Source organism: Pseudocercospora fijiensis (assembly GCF_000340215.1).
Source record: "Pseudocercospora fijiensis CIRAD86 unplaced genomic scaffold MYCFIscaffold_1, whole genome shotgun sequence".
NCBI lineage: Eukaryota > Fungi > Ascomycota > Dothideomycetes > Mycosphaerellales > Mycosphaerellaceae > Pseudocercospora > Pseudocercospora fijiensis.
In genome coordinates this window covers 4,058,061-4,075,049 of record NW_006921532.1, presented here as the reverse complement: position 1 = coordinate 4,075,049, position 16,989 = coordinate 4,058,061, and the positions used below count along the sequence as shown (strand labels likewise).

At 52.7% G+C, this 16,989-nt stretch overlaps 8 protein-coding genes across 8 annotated transcripts; 4 read left to right on the top strand and 4 right to left on the bottom strand.

Moving 5' to 3' along the window:
• Positions 1 to 2,043: 2,043 nt before the first annotated feature.
• On the bottom strand, positions 2,044 to 6,214 carry MYCFIDRAFT_85964 (uncharacterized protein; the record flags this gene model as incomplete). The annotated part of the gene is made up of 3 exons (XM_007922449.1): positions 2,044 to 3,152; positions 3,202 to 5,696; positions 5,751 to 6,214. The coding sequence occupies 3 exons, from the start codon at positions 6,212 to 6,214 to the stop codon at positions 2,185 to 2,187; spliced, it is 3,927 nt and encodes a 1,308-aa protein (XP_007920640.1). The 3' UTR covers positions 2,044 to 2,184.
• Positions 6,215 to 6,237: 23 nt separating this feature from the next.
• Positions 6,238 to 7,280, top strand: MYCFIDRAFT_205900 (uncharacterized protein; the record flags this gene model as incomplete). The annotated part of the gene is made up of 6 exons (XM_007923081.1): positions 6,238 to 6,342; positions 6,371 to 6,416; positions 6,440 to 6,543; positions 6,581 to 6,593; positions 6,620 to 6,673; positions 6,705 to 7,280. 6 exons carry the CDS (start codon positions 6,238 to 6,240, stop codon positions 6,770 to 6,772), a joined length of 390 nt encoding a protein of 129 aa, XP_007921272.1. The 3' UTR covers positions 6,773 to 7,280.
• Positions 6,846 to 8,382, bottom strand: MYCFIDRAFT_125681 (uncharacterized protein; the record flags this gene model as incomplete). Its single annotated transcript, XM_007923080.1, has 2 exons — positions 6,846 to 7,322; positions 7,384 to 8,382. The coding sequence occupies 2 exons, from the start codon at positions 8,380 to 8,382 to the stop codon at positions 6,846 to 6,848; spliced, it is 1,476 nt and encodes a 491-aa protein (XP_007921271.1).
• Positions 8,383 to 9,968: 1,586 nt separating this feature from the next.
• Positions 9,969 to 11,880, top strand: MYCFIDRAFT_209700 (uncharacterized protein). The gene is made up of 3 exons (XM_007923079.1): positions 9,969 to 10,092; positions 10,186 to 10,972; positions 11,025 to 11,880. The coding sequence occupies exons 2-3, from the start codon at positions 10,202 to 10,204 to the stop codon at positions 11,679 to 11,681; spliced, it is 1,428 nt and encodes a 475-aa protein (XP_007921270.1). The 5' UTR covers positions 9,969 to 10,092; positions 10,186 to 10,201; the 3' UTR covers positions 11,682 to 11,880.
• Positions 11,881 to 12,155: 275 nt separating this feature from the next.
• On the bottom strand, positions 12,156 to 13,837 carry MYCFIDRAFT_48287 (uncharacterized protein). Its single transcript, XM_007921837.1, has 5 exons — positions 13,091 to 13,837; positions 12,978 to 13,033; positions 12,767 to 12,894; positions 12,607 to 12,707; positions 12,156 to 12,553 (listed from the first exon to the last, which is right to left on the bottom strand). Exons 1-5 carry the CDS (start codon positions 13,820 to 13,822, stop codon positions 12,449 to 12,451), a joined length of 1,122 nt encoding a protein of 373 aa, XP_007920028.1. The 5' UTR covers positions 13,823 to 13,837; the 3' UTR covers positions 12,156 to 12,448.
• Positions 13,838 to 13,865: 28 nt separating this feature from the next.
• On the top strand, positions 13,866 to 14,163 carry MYCFIDRAFT_169788 (uncharacterized protein; the record flags this gene model as incomplete). The annotated part of the gene is made up of 4 exons (XM_007923078.1): positions 13,866 to 13,902; positions 13,943 to 13,985; positions 14,019 to 14,044; positions 14,081 to 14,163. The coding sequence occupies 4 exons, from the start codon at positions 13,866 to 13,868 to the stop codon at positions 14,161 to 14,163; spliced, it is 189 nt and encodes a 62-aa protein (XP_007921269.1).
• On the bottom strand, positions 14,047 to 15,123 carry MYCFIDRAFT_85960 (uncharacterized protein). The gene is made up of 4 exons (XM_007922448.1): positions 15,047 to 15,123; positions 14,515 to 14,984; positions 14,239 to 14,461; positions 14,047 to 14,185 (listed from the first exon to the last, which is right to left on the bottom strand). The coding sequence occupies exons 1-4, from the start codon at positions 15,075 to 15,077 to the stop codon at positions 14,166 to 14,168; spliced, it is 744 nt and encodes a 247-aa protein (XP_007920639.1). The 5' UTR covers positions 15,078 to 15,123; the 3' UTR covers positions 14,047 to 14,165.
• A 157-nt stretch (positions 15,124 to 15,280) lies between these two features.
• MYCFIDRAFT_28238 (uncharacterized protein) lies at positions 15,281 to 16,954 on the top strand (the record flags this gene model as incomplete). Its single annotated transcript, XM_007921664.1, has 1 exon — positions 15,281 to 16,954. One exon carries the CDS (start codon positions 15,281 to 15,283, stop codon positions 16,952 to 16,954), a length of 1,674 nt encoding a protein of 557 aa, XP_007919855.1.
• Between the last annotated feature and the right edge of the window lie 35 nt (positions 16,955 to 16,989).

Sequence of the window (16,989 nt, the reverse complement as noted above, 5' to 3'; positions counted from 1 at the left end):
GGTTTGATTAATGAAGAGATAGATGTGGTGAAGGAAATAGCTTATTCGGTGTAATGAGCCTTCCTACCTTCATGCGTACTTCACCATAATATATGCTGTTCCTAATGCCTTGGTGCTCATACCCAGTCCGACTATAGTGGAATCCGACGTGTATGAGGCAGTGAGCCTATCCAATGACCTCTCTTTGTTAGCGCGGGAAGGAGGAACGGTTGACTCTGCTCTGCTTCTCAAAGCGCAACACTCGGGCTTATGCGGGATTCCTTTCAGTCACTTCCATTCATTATTGCCCACTAGGATGCGCAGATGTTGCGAGGATATGACTGTCAACTCACTAACCTCGGCTCCTTGCATTGAGCTGTAGCCGTCAGGGTTTCTGCCTCACGATTTAGTTGGGGGAAAGGCGACGTCGTGAACAACGCGGCAACTATGTGTCCAGCTCCAATGATTGCGACTCAATGGCTTTGATCTGCTTCCACGAAGCTCTGCACACGAGCTGATGACGCGCATTCATGTCACCGAAGCCGATAGCCGTCCTGCGCGCAGTGCCGCCGTGTAAGTTCATCCGTGTAAGACCCTCAATCGAAACTAATCTTCTTGCCGGTGAACACCACAGGTACGCTTTTCTTTTCTTTGGCCAGCTTTGCAGCGGCCCAACTAGGATGCAGAGGACCACTATCATCCCTTGATTTCATGGGCTCGTTCTTAGCGGCCTTGCCAGGAGTATTAGTATCTCTCCTTCTCCCAAGTGGAAGTGCGTTCGCCGCCTTTGCAAAACGAGGGCCATTTTGGCCTTTCTGCTGTCGTGAATTGCCGTCCACCGCACCTCGTTTTGCATCCCAACCTTGCTTGCGATCTTGCTCTTTGAGGTGCTTTGCACTGCTGCCATATTTCTTTTCCCATATTGCTTGGCGAGCCCGCTGTCCCCTTCTGTTCTTCTTAGGCTTGGAATCGTCGAGTTCTTCGATTTCTGACTCCCCGCCAGAAATATATCCGCCCATAGTTAGCGAGGGAATAAATGGCCCAGTCTTTCTTTGAACAGCTGCCTTTGGTCTTGGCGAACCCAAGTCTGGCTCAGATTCGTCTTCTGCCTCGCTAAATGCAGAGACGGTCGTGGCACGAGTATATTTTCTGGAAGGCTCTTGAGGACCGCGACGCACGCCCTCTTCCTCAAGTCGCCGCTCTAGATCCTGAACATCAGCGTCGGACGTCAGACTGAGACTTCCGCTTGACTCGTCTTCGTTATGGCTTCGTCCTCCTGCACATTGGCTCGTATCACTCCCTTCTTCCGATGAAGCTAGTCGATTTTCAAATGACTGCAGGTCTGATTCGTCGTCGCTTTGCACGCCAATACTGTTCGCATGCTCCTCTTGTAAGGCATAATCCTTCGCCCTTTTGCGCTTCTTGCTCGCAAACGCAGAGAGGTCCTCACGGATGCCAAATTCGTGCTTCACAGCAGTAACGGCGGCAAGAAAGGCCTCTTTCACCGGGTTGGAATTGCACAGCCGCGCGTGCACATTGAGCGTTGCAGTCTCGGTCGATACTGGCTTCAGCTTGCCAATATCGTCGGGTAGATTTGGATGGCTCGCAACTGCTTTGATCTTGAGCAGCGACTTGGCCAGCAAGTTGCGTGCCGACGCGGTTGGCTCGAGTCTTTTCAGCGCCGCGACTTCGGCATCGATGCGCTGTGTCTCCTGCTCGTTCTGCTCGCGCGCCGCAAGTTTTTTCCGCCGGCCCAGCTTCTGCCTCTCGAAGCCTCTGGCAAGCTTGAAGGCAGTGGCCAGCTGCTTCGCGCTGTGCGTAAATGTGTCGACTATCTGCCGTTGTTTGCGGTAGTCCTTCGCTGCCATGTGGTCGCCTGCACCATGGCCATCTCCGTCTCTCTTTCGCTTGGACATTGAACGAATTCGGCTTTTTCACCGCAGAGAATTGCGAAGATCACGTCCAGCAGCGAAGAAGCGGAGAAGCGGAGAGCGGAGCAATCCCGCCCGCGCCAAGAATCTGCAAATGAGATGAGAGCGCGGAGCGGAATAATGATCATCTGAACGAGACGACACTGTGTTGATAATCTCTATACTACAGCAACGAGAACGCTAGACTAGATGCGGGCCATTTTCTGCCGGTTTACTCAATCATAGCTGCTATTGAGAGCCTCCAACATCAACAACCCTTTTGCCGAACCTCTCTTCATGCATGCTTTTGCACGATTTCTAAAATCATGTCCTTCGCCTCCTGTACGCCTGCCTTCTCACCCTGTATCTCGATTGCCTCGCCTTGGTTCTGATCGCGTGGGACCTGGATCTTCGTGCCTGTCTTCTTGCGGATGCGGTTGATCTCGCTACCGCTCGGGCCAATGACATGTCTGTATGCTCGTGGGTCAGGTAGGATGAGGAATCCGATTGTGTCTTGCTTTCTGGCCGCTTCGAGCGCTGCACCAAGTTTGGCTCTTGCCGCTTCCACCGCTTCAGCCGACGGTCCAGCAAGGACCCAGGGAATATCACCGTCCTCTTCGGCAGCATGCAGAGACCGCTCCTCCCACGAGTGACTGCCAGCACTTGCTGTTGGATCATCGGTGATTAATGGCATTGCTGACCCATTAGCTCTACTGGGAGCCGGGGCTGCTGGCTTAGGAGGCGGTCGCTGGCCACTGTGGTCGACAGTGACATTGTGATCGTTTCGAAGTCGGCGGAAGAATTGACCGTTATCTGCAATAACATGATGGAATTGTCGCGGGATTTGTACAGTCTGTCCCTCTTGATCTTTGGTGACTTCGTGAATGTGAGCTTTGGCCTTCTCCACGTCCTCAGGCTGACCAGTAACGCGAACTTGCGATCGCTGCGGACCAGTCTCACTTTGTCTAGGAATGTTGATGGCCACATTGAACTGCTGCTCAAGTTGCCTCCGAGTCTCGCCACCTCGGCCAATGAGCAGTCGATGCTTCGCGGGTTTCACCTCTACGATGGCTGTGGTTTGAGATTCCTGCTGCTTGACAAGAGCTTCGATCGCGGCACAAATCTTGTCAACCACTGGCTTTTCGCCGTCAATGCGAATGCTGGTGCCATCAGCATCAGTCTTCGGAAAGCGGATCATGCGATTGTGAAGACGGGCATCATCAGGCCCGCCAGCCTGAGCGATGATCTGGCGCAAGTTACTCCCTAGACGAGTGGTCAGTCATGGTCAGATTGTTTTCAGCAGAACTCTCACCCTGTGGACCTATGATCAGACGGTGGTATTTGCGATCGATGTCCAAATTGCGCACAACCGTGTTGTCAAACACTTTAGCTTTCTCTTGAATCATTTTCTTCGCCTCGTCAACGGCCTTCTTCGAGCCTCGGATCTTGATTTCGACACGACCGTCCGGCCCTACGGTGTCACGCGAGCTTGGAACATCAATCTGCGCACCTGTCTCGAGACGCAAGGCTTCCATTTCCTTACCTCCCGCACCGATGAGGGAAGGCAGCTGGTTTTGAGCAACAGACACTGTCGCCACATGCGAGTTGTCTTTGACGTACTGCAGCAAGCTTAACAATTCATCGCGACAGGCATCTGCACCCTTGCTTGGACCCTTGACAATGACTTCGTTGGGTAGTTGGTTGTCACGACGGCTTGTGCCTTCCGCGACAGATGCATCATCATCATTCTGCTTGTTGCGAGGGAACTGGACTCGTACACCATAACGATCTTGCAGCCGATTTACTTGACTTCCTTGAGCTCCTATGAGATCCTTGTGGAACTCTGGAGGGATGTTCAAGCGATGAGTCGCTTCATCGTCAAGCTTCTTGGCGAGAGCAAGGATGTGCTTCTTGCAGGCGTTGGCCTTTGCTTCCGGACCTTTGATCTCGCACTTGCCATCATTGAGCTGAATGTCGACATCAAATTCCTCACGTAAACGGTTAATGTGCTCGCCTTTGCGCCCAATTAGGTGATTGGCGTGCTGCTGGGGGAAGTCGAAGCTCAGGGTGAAGCCACGCTCCAACTCGTCTTTCTCCTCTTGCTCGATGAATGCTCTCAGGATTTGCTCGAGTGCCGCTACAGAATCCTGGGGTCCGCGAAGACCCACGTTTGGAGCTGCTGCACGCCCAGGTGCCGCTTTTGGAGCGCCACCATATGTCACTTGGACTGGAATTTGACCCTCTTCGAGAGACTGATGATGGCGATCTACTTGACGCCGAATTTTGTCATGGAATTTAGCTGGGGCGTCCAGGTCACGCGATACAATAGAAGGTCTGCCTGTCATAAGTGCGATAATTTGCTGTTGTGCCTGCTGCAAAGCCTGCTCAAAGGCTCTCGCTTCTTGGTCCTTTGGTGCCTTGCGAGGAAGGACGTATTCTGGAGATGGCACTCGATCCTCAAAAACTAGGAGAATATCACCATCACCGTCTGGCACGACAACTCGTACGCCATGCTGCTCCCGAATCTTAGGGGCCGCATGCTCTCGGATATGCTGGTGGTAAAATGGATCGACCTGGACGGGATGGAATCGGGTCGGTGGATGGCCAGCAATGAGGGCCATGACATCAGCACGGGCCTTCACAGCGTTCTTGCCGTCTCGCGCGTATATGTGCCAGTTGCCGGTACTGTCGGGCACAATCCGAGCGTCATGTATGCGCTCTAGTTCTTGGATGGCTTGACGTTGCTGAAGATAACGAGTGATATCACGAGCATGGTTCTGTGCGCCTCTCGGAGCATTGGCATGTACACGTGGGATATCTGCGCTAGCCATGGCCATGCTTGAGGCCAACTCCATGATTTTGTTCGTAGCCTCATCAATTTTGTCTGCAGGACCGACAACCGTGAGCATCTCGTCGTCAGAGCCATCTGGTGGCATAATAACAGAACAGCCCGTCTCTGCAAGGAACTCTTGGAGCGAGGTGCCCTTATCACCAACAATGAATTGGTGACGACCACGCTCCACCGGAACTTGTTCGAGAGTGAGCTGTCGTTGAAGCTCCTGCACTTGACGATCTATTTCTGCTCGAGCTTCGGCCACAGCTTGTCGATCACCAGAAAGCGAGATGGGCAATCCAGCTTGCGGAACGAAAGAAACTGGCTGCCGATTGTCAGGAAGCTGGGGCTGAGCTTGTGCGTTCCAGGTGTGATAATGTGGTATTTGCATGCGTAAGTCACGGGTCTTTTGCAGAGCGTTCAATCGCTGGTTGCTGGGCGCAGCAAGGAATGGATAGAACTCCGCAGGCACGTGTCTCAATCGGGAGCTAGCGGTGACAGTGTGCTCACTGACGATTCTTTCAATGTCCTGCCTTGCAAGTTGAACAGCGAACGGATCGCCCTCGATCAGCACGTCGACAGTCGAGTCCAGGTCATCATCTTCTTGTGCGTCTACAGGCGCGTCCTTGGAGATGTTGATTCGTGCGCCGGTCCTCTTTGAGATGGCCTGAATGGTTGCGCCTTGCTTGCCGACAATTCTGCCGCGCAGGCTCGCAGGAATAGGAATTTTCTCCTGCTGCTTAGAGCAAAGTTGAGTGGCCACCTCCTTCAACGCGCTACGGACGGCGTCCGTCTGACCGACTCCTTCAAAGCGGTATACACCACCGGGGCCAGACTTCATCGTGACTGTAGCCTTTGAGCGCTTGTTGATGTCGCGCAGGATGTGCTCGATGGGCTTCTTCAACTGGTCGCGAGGCGTCATCATATGAGGCGCAAGGTCGATATGTTCGGCGTTGCGTCCGGGCAGCGTCATGCTAGATGGTCCGCGTGAGGACGGGGCAGTGGAGCTTGGTGTTACAGGACCAGACATCGGGGTCGAAGCCCGGGAAGATGCATCGGTTGCACCTGAGGTCCCGTTGACCACACCGTTGGGAACACCGTTGGCAGCTTTGGCAACAGCTGCTGGTTTCTTGGACCACATGCTTGGAGCAGCGGGAGCAGCTGCTTTTGGCGCTCCAAGAGCTGGGAACAGCTCCTCGGACTGCGTGTCCAGGGCGGGCTTCTTTGCCGGAGCATCTCGCATGGGCTGTTTGCCGGCAGCCTTGCCCGGGGGCTCTGCAGCAGGTGTGGCCACCCGAGACGGGTCGGTGCTGATGGGCAGCGAGTTTGCAGTGGACGAAGGCGGAGCGTGAGCCAGGGCGTCCTCGTCTGGCACTTCCTCGACGGTAGGATTGTGCGACTCGTGCGCGGCGTGCTGCTGCATCAGCTTCTCCGCGGCGCTCAGGCCAGCGGAGGCAGAGCTGCCACTGTTGGTTGGCGCCTCAGTAGCCATTGGTGCAGGGTGCAGGTATCCGGATGGAATTGGACAGTTTCGATGTTCGGACGGACGGTGTGGGAAATGGTTCTGCTCAAGAGCTCATGCGGCCTTCTCGAAGATTCGCTGTGAGTGAGAGAGAGATTGTGATGAAGTGCGAACAACTCGCTTGAGGGCGGACGAGGTCAGGTCGAGGTCCGCGGCGGAGAGATCGGCGACGGTATTGTTGTCGAGCACAGCAAGCAACCTTGGAAGAAGTGATTGTGGATTATGTACTTTGGTATGGAAGAGCTGTCCTGTGCCAAGCCAGGGGTCCGCGGGCAGTCGAGGTCCGAGTCCGAGTGCACGTGCTCTGTTGTAAGTAACACGTGCTAGCGACTCCAGGGCTCGTGCAAAAGTGAAATTGTGACATGGAATGACGAGAAAATCTGAAGCATGCACACCCGAACACGGAGCATCAATTGAGACTTGGGAATGGTTTTGATATTGGTTTGGCATCAGATACCAGCCACACTCAGGACCACTTTTGCCCTACCTTTCTATCCTACTGTGCCATATCGTGCCATCGATGAGTGAAGATGCAAAACTCCTTGGACGCCCCGCCGCTTGCTTGCTTGCTAATTGAAGCCAGTAGACGAGATCGGTCGACCTATCTGTATGTGTCGTAGAAGTCCTTGTGGAACTTTGTAATTCGCGAGACCCACTCCGTGCCAGGCGCAAGGAACGTGGTTCGGAAGTGCAAAGTGCCCTCCTTCTGGCCAAAGCCGGATCCAGGCACAATACATACACCTGTAGCATCCAGGAGCTTCAAGCAATAGAAGTCGTCGGCGTTCTTTCCTGCTTTCTCCGCGGCTTCAATGGCTTTCTGCGGCAGCTTGATGGTCGGGTACAGATACATGCTGCCCTGTGGTGGTTGACATTCCACTCCCTCCATTTCCTGAAAGGCGCCGTAAAGAGCCATGGCACGCTTGTAAAGATTGTTAAATATGGTGTCGTACTCTTCGCGGTATTGCGGATACGATGGCTCGCCCTCTTTAGGCGGATTCACCATAAGCTCGACGATGCATTGGCCAACAACCGGCGGACAGAGCATAATGCTGACGAATTTGTAGATTTGTGCGACGACCTGTAGCAGATTAGTTTCAGGTCGGTAAGATCGAGAAGAGCTGGGTGTCAAGACTACTAACCTCCGGATCGAATCCAACCATTTCGTAGTAACCACCGCGGTGACCACATTCGCCAACCATTCCTTTGCTGACGCTATGCAGACTGGCCAGCTCGAGATTGTCAAATTTTCCGTCTTTGTTTGCTTCGCTCTTCTGCAGCTCTCGCAAGCACTTCTTGAAACTTGTAAACTCTCCCTCGAACACATTGGTCTGGTAGACTTCGTCTGCAAGCACGACCAATTTCTCCTCCGCCGCGAGTTCAATAACGGATTTGATGTGATCGGCATCGAGAGAGCCACCAGTCGGATTTCCGGGGTTGATTACGACAACAGCACGAACGTCGATGCCCTTCTTTTGCGCTTCCTTCAGTGCGGCCCGCATATCGCCCACATCGGTGCTCCAGTTCGACTCCTCCTTGAGGTAGTATGGAACAACCTGAGCATTGAGCAGACTCAGCGTAGCAGTGTAAAGAGGATACTGAGGAATAGGAACAAGCACGCCGGTCTGCGGGCTGGAGCAAATGACGCTCATGAGTGCGTTTACTCCGGCACTGGCACCCCCGCACAGGTAAATGTGTTCAGGATCTGAGGCATATCCGTCTCGTCTCTCGATGAATTCAGCGACGCTCTTCCGAATACCCGGCGCTCCTTGAGACTGTGAGTATGCACCGACGCTCTTCACGTCTTTCAAAAGCTTCTTCGCGCGCTGAATCACGTCGCTCTTGTAGCCCAGTCCATTCTTCAGCACATCTTCTTGCTCTAGAAGCTGCGGGTTCTCCATCAAACTTGCGACTTGTCGGAAGAAAGTTATCGGCTTTTGGTCGAGCTGTTGCGGATTGCCTATGTTCGCGCTGATGACTGAGTCGAAGGGCAGATCTTTCCCTTCGCCATTGGCTAGCTGTGAACGATACTGCTCGCTCTTGATGGCAAGTTCACCACGAACTGCATATTTGGCCTCTTTCACATGAGGGTTGATGTTGTTGATGTGCAAGCTTCGCACCTGGGGAGTGCTGGAGAACATTCGCTTGTGGAGGAAGGATGGGAGTGGTAGAGATCCGAGTGGGCCTGCGACCGATGAAGTATGCGGCATAGCTGCTAGGGAAAGTGAGAAGGAGGGCCTAGCAGTACAAGTAGAGTAGAAAGGGCTCAGGAGAGCAGTAGAAGTGTAGCTATGACTGGGACATGTCTGCAAGATTCTCTGGCGATGCTGGCCACACCTCGGGAGTTCTAGTGGATTGAAAGGTGATGTGCGTAGAGCAGACCCGTTCTCGGCCGCGCCCACGCGGTGTTTGCTTTGCCCAGCAAGGCGGGCGAGCGTTCTCGTCATTCTTTTGGGTGCGCGGGTGGCATGTTCTTATCGTGCGAGCAAAAGCAAGGCCCAGGACTTTTGGTGCTCAAGCGTATGAGCAGTCTGTAGCGCGTGGAACGAGTCTCCGACACGTTTCTCCGGCCATCTTACTCATCGCAAACCTTAGTTCTAAACATGCGCTCACTAATCGACAGCAGACTTCGCTGTCCAAAATCACATAGATACCCCGCGCGGGTACAGCAGACACGAACCAAAGTAGTGAAAACAGGGCACAGGCTACAGCATCTGGACGTCTCGGTGGGATGCGTCCTTCGAGCACACATTCTAGCCTTCCTGATCTCTCCGATTCGATCAACTCACTCATATGCCGGCTTCCTCGCCGGAGTAGACCGATCAGGGTCCACAACCTTGAGATGACGGGTAAGAGGAGTAGCTCTCGTCAGAGCGCCCCAGGGCGTCGAAATGTCGCATCTAAACAGTCCCTCAGAATTCGCCTCGCTTTTCCAGCTTGCGGATTTGCCGTGTCTATGCCGACTTGAAGGTTGTAGCAAAGTCCTCGCACCCAGCGGTCCCAGCCTTACGCCATATCTAGGCCACAGGGAAACGTCCTTCAGCATCGACGGATTGCGCTCGCCCGTCAGCCTGCACAGAAGCATGTAACGCGCAGGAGCTTTTGATGGAAGATCGACTATCCTCCCGAACTGGCACACAGAAAGGTTTGCAACGAGAGGCATAGTCCAGTCCAGATAGAGGCCGTCGCCGTCCAACAAAGAAGTCGGGCCCTAGGTTGGAGCACAAGACAGGTTTTGAGCCACACCCTATAGTATGTGTGATGAACGCATGCAGCCTCAATGATAGCTTAAGCATTCGTCAATTGGTGAGGCGCGAATATAGGCTTTCGGTACTTGACAACGTCCTGCTGTCACGAGCGCAACCCATAGAGATGCTGGATGTCATTGAGCGGAGGATTCTGCGAGGTGTACTTACACCTGATCTGAATTCATATTGCTGCCAACGCTCATCCACGGTCAGAGGGAACAGTGTTGTTTCGTAGAATTAAGGGATAGACACACATTGTACATAGACTCCACTGCCGAGATGAAGATGTGTCGAATTCTAGGCCGTTCGAAGATCGAAGCTCGTGGCTGTGCAAATGCTTGGATAATGTCCAATCATTGACTATCATTCAATGCATGCTACTGAACTCTATCAAGTCGCTTTCGGGTCAAGTTTTGTTCGCCCATGACGTTACAGATCTTCACGCGATCCTCAAAGTCCAACAAAGAAGACAGCCTGATCGAGAGGGTGTCAACGAGCAGAGCAGACAACTTATAAAGACTGCGTTCGCCGCGATACTGCCTGCGCGTCCATCTACATCTACAATCTTGCCACCCTTCAAATTTCTTGTTGACTACCCTACTCGTGAGTTTCCCCTTGGCAGCTACTGCATTATCCAAAGGTATCCTGTCGCAACACAACACCACAACAATTGCTGACAACTCCTCCGGCTGCTAGTGACACTCGAGCCACAATGACTTCTCCACTTTCTCCTTCGCACCAGTCCACTCTGCCTACTCGTACTAGTACGCTCGATTCGGAGGAGGCCATCCCTGATGAGGATAGCAGCGAGACCACCAAACTCTTCCACGAAAGATTGCAGGCATGGAAGCACGCATGTGCTTACGTCGAGGATTATGTCCAAGCTACCGAGAAGATGCACAAGGACAACGCCAAAGACTTCGAAAAAGTGCTGAAAACGGTCAGCCATCCACTCAAGGAGGGCCATCACTTCGACCAAAATCTTGGAGGGGTCGCAGGAATGTTTGACAATATAAGGTCTAACACCCAAGGCTTAGTGAATCTGCATAATGAAACATCGGCTTCCTTGAAGGGATCAGTACTGCCAATATTCGAGCGGCTGCACAGCGAAATCAAGCACAAAACCAAGGAGCTTAGCAAAGGGGCAGGCAAAGGATCAAAGGCCGTAGACAAAGCACGCAATACTTCACAGAAGCATATCGAATTTTTGGGTCAGCACACTGCTGCTTTTGACTCACACGGTGGTTCAGTAAAAGCTGCCGATGATCCCTACATCCTCCAGAGACAGGTGTACCATCGCCTCAATAAACAAGTCATCGAAGAGAACAACAACCGCGAGGATATGCTGGCCGTGCAGAATAACTTTGCACAATTTGAGGCTCATATCCTGCAGACCTTTCAACAGGGCATGGCGCAATTCAACCAGATTGTCTCTCAACAAGCAGAGAGCACTCGGACGATGTACGGCGATATGCTCGGCAATGTAAGCACTTACCGAAGTCTTATGCTTTCTCTCTTCCCCTAACATACATCAGATTCAACGCATCCCCCCTGACTTCGAGTGGAATGGTTTCGTCAAGCGCAACGTCGGTACACTCATCGATCCCAATGGGCCAAAGAGAACGGTCGAGAGCATTCGATTCCCCAACCAGGACCATAAAGCTACGCAGCCACTTATTGCCGGTTCTCTCGAACGCAAGAAGATGCTAAAGCGGTACGACGCGGGCTATTATGTGGTCACGCCCTCGAAGTATCTTCACGAATTCAAATCAGATGATGATTTCGCGAAGGATCCTAGCCCGGAGAATTCGCTCTATCTCCCAGATTGCATGATCGGCGCTGTTGATGGTGTCAAGTTCAATGTCCGTGGCAAGGATACTAGCGGGAACGCTTTGATGAACAAGATGGGCAGAGCTCATGAGTTCGCCTTCAAGGCACATACTCCATCAGATGCACAGAAGTGGCACTCTATCATTGCGAGCGTTGCCGGACAGTCGACAAACGAGATGCCAGGAAACGATGAGAGTCCTGTTGGCAGTCCAGTCGTGGACAGGAGCGATGCCCCGAGTGAGGCTGCGCCACAGCAGACTACTGGCACGATAGAGTCGCCAGTCGCTCCAACGACTTCAGACCCAACCACAGTGAATGCTGCAACGCAGCCTGCTATCCCTCACACCACCGGGTCGGCCTAGACCACTGGCGAAACATCCTTCTTCAAGATCAAGAACCAGAGAAATCAGCGGTGACAGCATGAAATTGTAATGCGTGCGCAGCAGCTAGCTCGGAGTCGTATGACAGTACACGATTTGTGGTGCAGGCCATTGTTGAGTTTTAATACTCCCAGATATTGTGTAGCAATAACCTCAATAATGGTATAATGTTGATGCATTGATTTCTAATTTTTCTGGCTACATTTGGCTGCATTCGACAGCCACCGTGGCGATGTAGATGAAGGTACATTATTTGATGGTAGTAGTCCCGCGAAGGGGAGCGGCCGTGAGCTGAAGCTCCGTACCCATCCGCTGGTTCGACAGGGTACCCGCGGGCTTTGAAGCTTTTGAGGGAGCGCCGTCGGCTGCTTTTCAATTGCCTTGCGGCCTCCCGCGGCCTTCGAACGTTGAGACATTATTCTGCCACAATCAAGTCGCGAGTCTTTGATCAACTCTGTTGGTAGATCAGTCGTTGTAGCTACAAGAACGCGTATACGAACTATATACATCAAGAGTCGCTCGTCTGTGAGTCAATCCGACGCGTTCGTTTCGTGTCTGCCAGGGAGCATATAACAATGGTCACAGCACGACACATAACCTGCTTTCACCCGGGACCCAACAAGCCATCCATGTCGGTGCTGGTCTCGAAACAATTCGCTTGTCGACCTCACGTAAGCATTCTCCAGCTGCTCGACAGTTGTTATTCATCCAGATCCGACACCAGACACTTCATGATCCTCTAGCTCGGCTCATCCATCTTTGGCGGTAGCTCGAAGTCGCTCAAGCACGTACTCGCCAGCTCTGATTGGGGGATATTTCGATGGCTTGTCTGGAGTCACACAGCTGGGCAGCGTCTTCGCTCGTCAGTATAGCTCGAGCAAGTGACAAAACAATTCGAGACACTCACCTCCACCATTTGATCATAGTTGATCGAGAAGAAGAACGGGACCGAATACCTCTCGTCTCTGGTTCGATTCACCACCCTGTGGACTGTTGAATTGTACAACCCTAGTTGTGAAAAGATCTCAGCTAGTGTCTCAGTGCGTTCGGTTACTGGACCAACATACCATTCGTCCATCGCATCATAAAATCCCCAACGTTGATGATAAAACTGCCATCAACGACTGGAGCTGGTACCCATACATTTTCTGGGCTCAGAATCTCAAGTCCCGATGCAGTGGAGCACAGCAAGATTCTAAAACGTGGATGTCGTCAACAAACAGATGTTTCTCCATTGCACCATTCTTATCGATGCTCTTTTGCCTCCGATCAACTTACGTGAAACACTCATAGTCCGAATGGGCTCCAAGACCAATCTTCTTGTCTTTCTGCACCTGCAAAGCGATGACTCAAAGATCAGCAGATGTCTTCTCTCACAATGGCTCTCTTACCGGGTCCAAAGGCCTAGGATCTTTGCTCGCCGGATAGTACAGAAGCCTGGCGATTCCACCAGGATGGGTCGTCATGGCGTCAAAATAATGCTCTTCCAGATCTAAACTCAAGGCAAAGAGCCGGAAGAGATGTCGTGCTAACTGCAAAATTTCTCCGTAGTACTGCTTGACCGCATCGTAGAATCCAGGAAGGTCATCTTCCTTAGGCCACACATTCCCATTGACGTCCTTTCCATCGAGCTCGCGGTACTGTCCATCGCCGCCTGAGGGGTCCAAGCCAGCTTCGTAGCCCCAGTTGAATCCCTCTTTGGTCTCGGGCACGGCGTCTCCAGCGCTCCAGTCTGCAGGGTTGACATAGGTGAAATCAGCGGGCTCCCATCCGCGAAAGTACTCTGAATGCTTTACGTGAAGCGATTCTTTCTTCTCTCGTGGAAGTTCCTTGGCAAAACGTCTCGCAGCATCGATGGCGCCTTGTCTAGTGTCTTCTGATACACCATGTCCGGTGATGTGAAAGAATCCCGAAGAGGTACAAGCATCGTGAATTTCCTTTGCAACGGCTTTGCGGTCGTTTAAGTTGTCCGAGAACGAGCGGCTGATGTTGATTTCTGGAACTGTGAATGGTCGACAGAGCTTGGCTCCTGCTCCAGAAGCTAGGCGGGTGTTTAGATATTGCTGAGCTGCTTGTCGAGCCTCACTGTGGGTCGTATTTGGCGCAGCGACCGCGGCAACCATTGTAATAGTGCTAATTCTTTGTAGAGTTCTAATTCGGATGTTGATGGGAATCCGACGAGGTCAAATGGCGAAGAGTAGAGGTGGCTGCGTAGCGGGGAAAAGTCGCGAGATCCGATAGAGCGGCCAGCGGCTGTTGTCGCGGCCAGCTGCGCTCGAGGAAAAAGTAGGTTAGTGCTTGGCATTGGGTCATTGGAAGGGCAAATCAAGATAGATGGGGTAGATGTGACAAAGGAAACCGTCGATTCGCTTCTTCCACAGCAAATGTCTATGATATGTACAAGTTGTTCGGCGACCGAATAGCTCGTCCAACTAGAACGTCACGGCTGGCACGTGACTGTTAATTCTACTTTTGCGAGACGATACCTGCATAGACGGTCAGTATTTGGTAAGTGCATCAAACTTCTCTTTAAACTCACGCTCAACATCGGCGACGCTTTGCTTAAGAATCTGGTCAAGAACCTTGGGGTCTTGCAGCGACTTCTCGATCTTAGCAATGACGGAGTCGGCAAGTTCCTTCTGCTGTCTGGCCTTGACTTGACCCTCGTATCGCACCCATGAGTCCAAAACGGCCTTGGCCTCAGCAGCGATGGCGGTCTTCTGCTCAAGCTCGTACGCCTGAGCCTCGAGCTGAGCAGTCTCCTGCGCCAATGTTAGAAGACACCCATGCAGCTTCATCATAGAGCAATGCTTGCCTTGGACACAGCGAAGAGGTCCTTGGTGACATCAATGACACCACTGAGGTCTTTTACGCTGTCGATGCGGGCCTTGACGGCGTTGGTGTGGTCCGCCCGCGCTGCGTTCAAAATGCCCTTGATCTTGTCGTGCTGGCCCTGAGCCCACTCGGTGTACATAGGACCGGCATAAGTGTAGACGGCCCAGTAGATGGTCAAGAGCGAAAGTGCCACAATGGACTCCTCATTGACAACGTAGAGCTCATTGCTGATAGCTGCGACTGAGAGGGCAGCTCCAGCGGAGAGGATTGCGGTCTTCGAGGCGAGGTTGTTGCCGGGAAGCGCATCAACAATAGCACTCGCGGTGCTTTTTGGATCTTTCGCCGGTGGCTGTGCCTGCTGGAAGCGTGGTCCGGATGTCGAGAAGGTGGTAGCAGCGGGAAGAGCAGAGCGCATTGGGATGATGGGAGTTGGGCGGGCCCGGACGGCGCCTGCGAAAGGTCTGTCAGCGCTCCAATGCCATACGGCAGTCAATCTAGAGTAGCGAACGCACCCAGTGCGCCCTTAGCCAAGCGCGAAGCCATTGTGAGTGATGTGGTGAGGAGATGTGCTGGTCGTCGGATCTTTGCTGTGCTCGACGTGCTGAGGTGCGCCTTTCTGCTTCAATCGACCGAAGCTCGGAAAAGCGGATCGTTCCGTCGTGCAGATCGAGTTTTCGAGATCAGCAACAGCGGCCAAATATTCGATACATGTGCTGAGTTATTTGTTGGGCAGAAAGTCAGGCAAAATGCCAGGAGTGGTGGAAGATGAGAGCGAGGGTCGGAAACGCAAGAGAAGTGGTCAAGATGGCAGTGTCGAGGTGAAGGAGGCAAAATCACGAAAAGCACCGAAATTGAAGACTTCTACGGACGACGAGAAATCGCAGATTCTCCTGCTAGGGGAGCGGGTGACCGAGGCGCCGAAGCACTACGGAAACATAGATGAGCTGCAGAAAATGGTTGCAGCAGGCGACAAAAAGCCAGAGAGCGCTATGCTGGCCGCAGTGTCTCTCTGCAAAGCATTCTGTCGCTTGATCGCCTCAGAGAAGCTGGCCAAGGACAAGGGTGCTTCAGAAAAAGAAGCCCAGACCGTGCAGGCACTTCGAACACGACTGCGAAACTACGTTGCGAGCCTTGTATCATGGATCGGAAGTCCACATGCAACCCAAGAGAACACCGCTTTGCAGCTCCTCATGCGAATCGTCAAGGAGGAAGCTTCCGGCAGCAGCAAAAGCGCAGAGCAGTCGTGGCGCAACACCAAAGGCACTTTCACCGCATTGCTAAATGCTCTTCTCCAGGGAGACGACGCAGAGGGGGCGCGACAGGAGTTCATTGACGAGTACGTGGAAGAGAAGGACGACGTACGCTTTTACACGTTTGTCGCGGTCAAGCAATGTCTGCAAGAGAACGGCTCCGAAAGTGTAGCCAACAATGCTGTTGATCTCATGAGTAAGATTGAGGGCATTCCCGAATCTGAGGATCAATTGGCAGACTGGTACGGGGAGGCACCAGAAGGCAAGAGCCCTCTATTGTCCATCACGGGCCATCGAAAGGTGGCGAGGGAAGCGTGGCTTGCAGTCTTCCGTTCGAAATTGACCGTCGAGAATCGCAAAAAGCTTTTGACCATTTCCACGACGCAAGTTCTGCCATGGTTCGCCAATCACCTGGAACTGCTCGCGGACTTCTTGACAGACTCTTTCAACCAGGCCGGCTCAATGGCACTCTTGGCTTTGAGTGGCCTCTTCCACCTCATCACAGAGAAGAATCTGGACTATCCAGACTTCTACACCAAGCTCTACAGCCTGCTTGATGAAGATGTCCTACACAGCAAACATCGAAGTCGATTCTTCCGACAAGTCGAAATTTACCTGAACTCCAGCCATTTGCCAGCAGCAATGGTAGCGAGCTTCATCAAAAGATTTTCACGGCTAGCACTTCAAGCTCCGCCTGGAGCAATTGTCTGGATCGTGCCTTGGGTTTACAACCAACTCAAGCAACATCCACCTTGCACATTCATGCTCCACCGCACTTACCATCCGGCGCACACCATCTATCATGCCCATCCTAACTTCGCAGAAGAAGGCATGGACGATCCATTCGATATGAAACAGTCAGATCCGATGTTGACCGGCGCCATCGATTCGAGCTTGTGGGAACTTGAGACTTTGCGAGCACATTACCATCCAAACGTCGCTACCCTGGCCAAGATCATTGGAGAACAATTCACCAAGCGGGAATATCAATTGGAGGACTTTCTGGACCATTCTTATGCCTCACTCGTGGATGCGGAGCTCGGCAAGGAGATGAAGAAGGCACCAGTCGTGGAATGGGAGATCCCAAAGCGCATCGTGACAAGAGAAGAAGGCGGTTTGAATGAGGTTGGAAACCTTTTGCAGAGCGCAATGACCGCATGTAGATCATAGACACCACGACAATGAAGGCAGCATGCAAAGTAGCC

Excerpts from the sequence above, each read along its gene's own strand:
- MYCFIDRAFT_209700 (XM_007923079.1), top strand. The coding sequence starts at position 10,202 with ATGACTTCTCCACTTTCTCCTTCGCACCAGTCCACTCTGCCTACTCGT. Across the intron at positions 10,973-11,024 it reads ACGGCGATATGCTCGGCAAT|ATTCAACGCATCCCCCCTGA; the intron begins GTAAGCACTTAC and ends AACATACATCAG.
- MYCFIDRAFT_48287 (XM_007921837.1), bottom strand. The coding sequence starts at position 13,822 with ATGGTTGCCGCGGTCGCTGCGCCAAATACGACCCACAGTGAGGCTCGA. Across the intron at positions 12,708-12,766 it reads TATGATGCGATGGACGAATG|GGTTGTACAATTCAACAGTC; the intron begins GTATGTTGGTCC and ends TTTCACAACTAG. Across the intron at positions 12,554-12,606 it reads ACTATGATCAAATGGTGGAG|ACGCTGCCCAGCTGTGTGAC; the intron begins GTGAGTGTCTCG and ends TGACGAGCGAAG.
- MYCFIDRAFT_85960 (XM_007922448.1), bottom strand. The coding sequence starts at position 15,077 with ATGGCTTCGCGCTTGGCTAAGGGCGCACTGG. Across the intron at positions 14,985-15,046 it reads CTTGGCTAAGGGCGCACTGG|GCGCCGTCCGGGCCCGCCCA; the intron begins GTGCGTTCGCTA and ends GACCTTTCGCAG. Across the intron at positions 14,462-14,514 it reads ACCTCTTCGCTGTGTCCAAG|GAGACTGCTCAGCTCGAGGC; the intron begins GCAAGCATTGCT and ends ACATTGGCGCAG.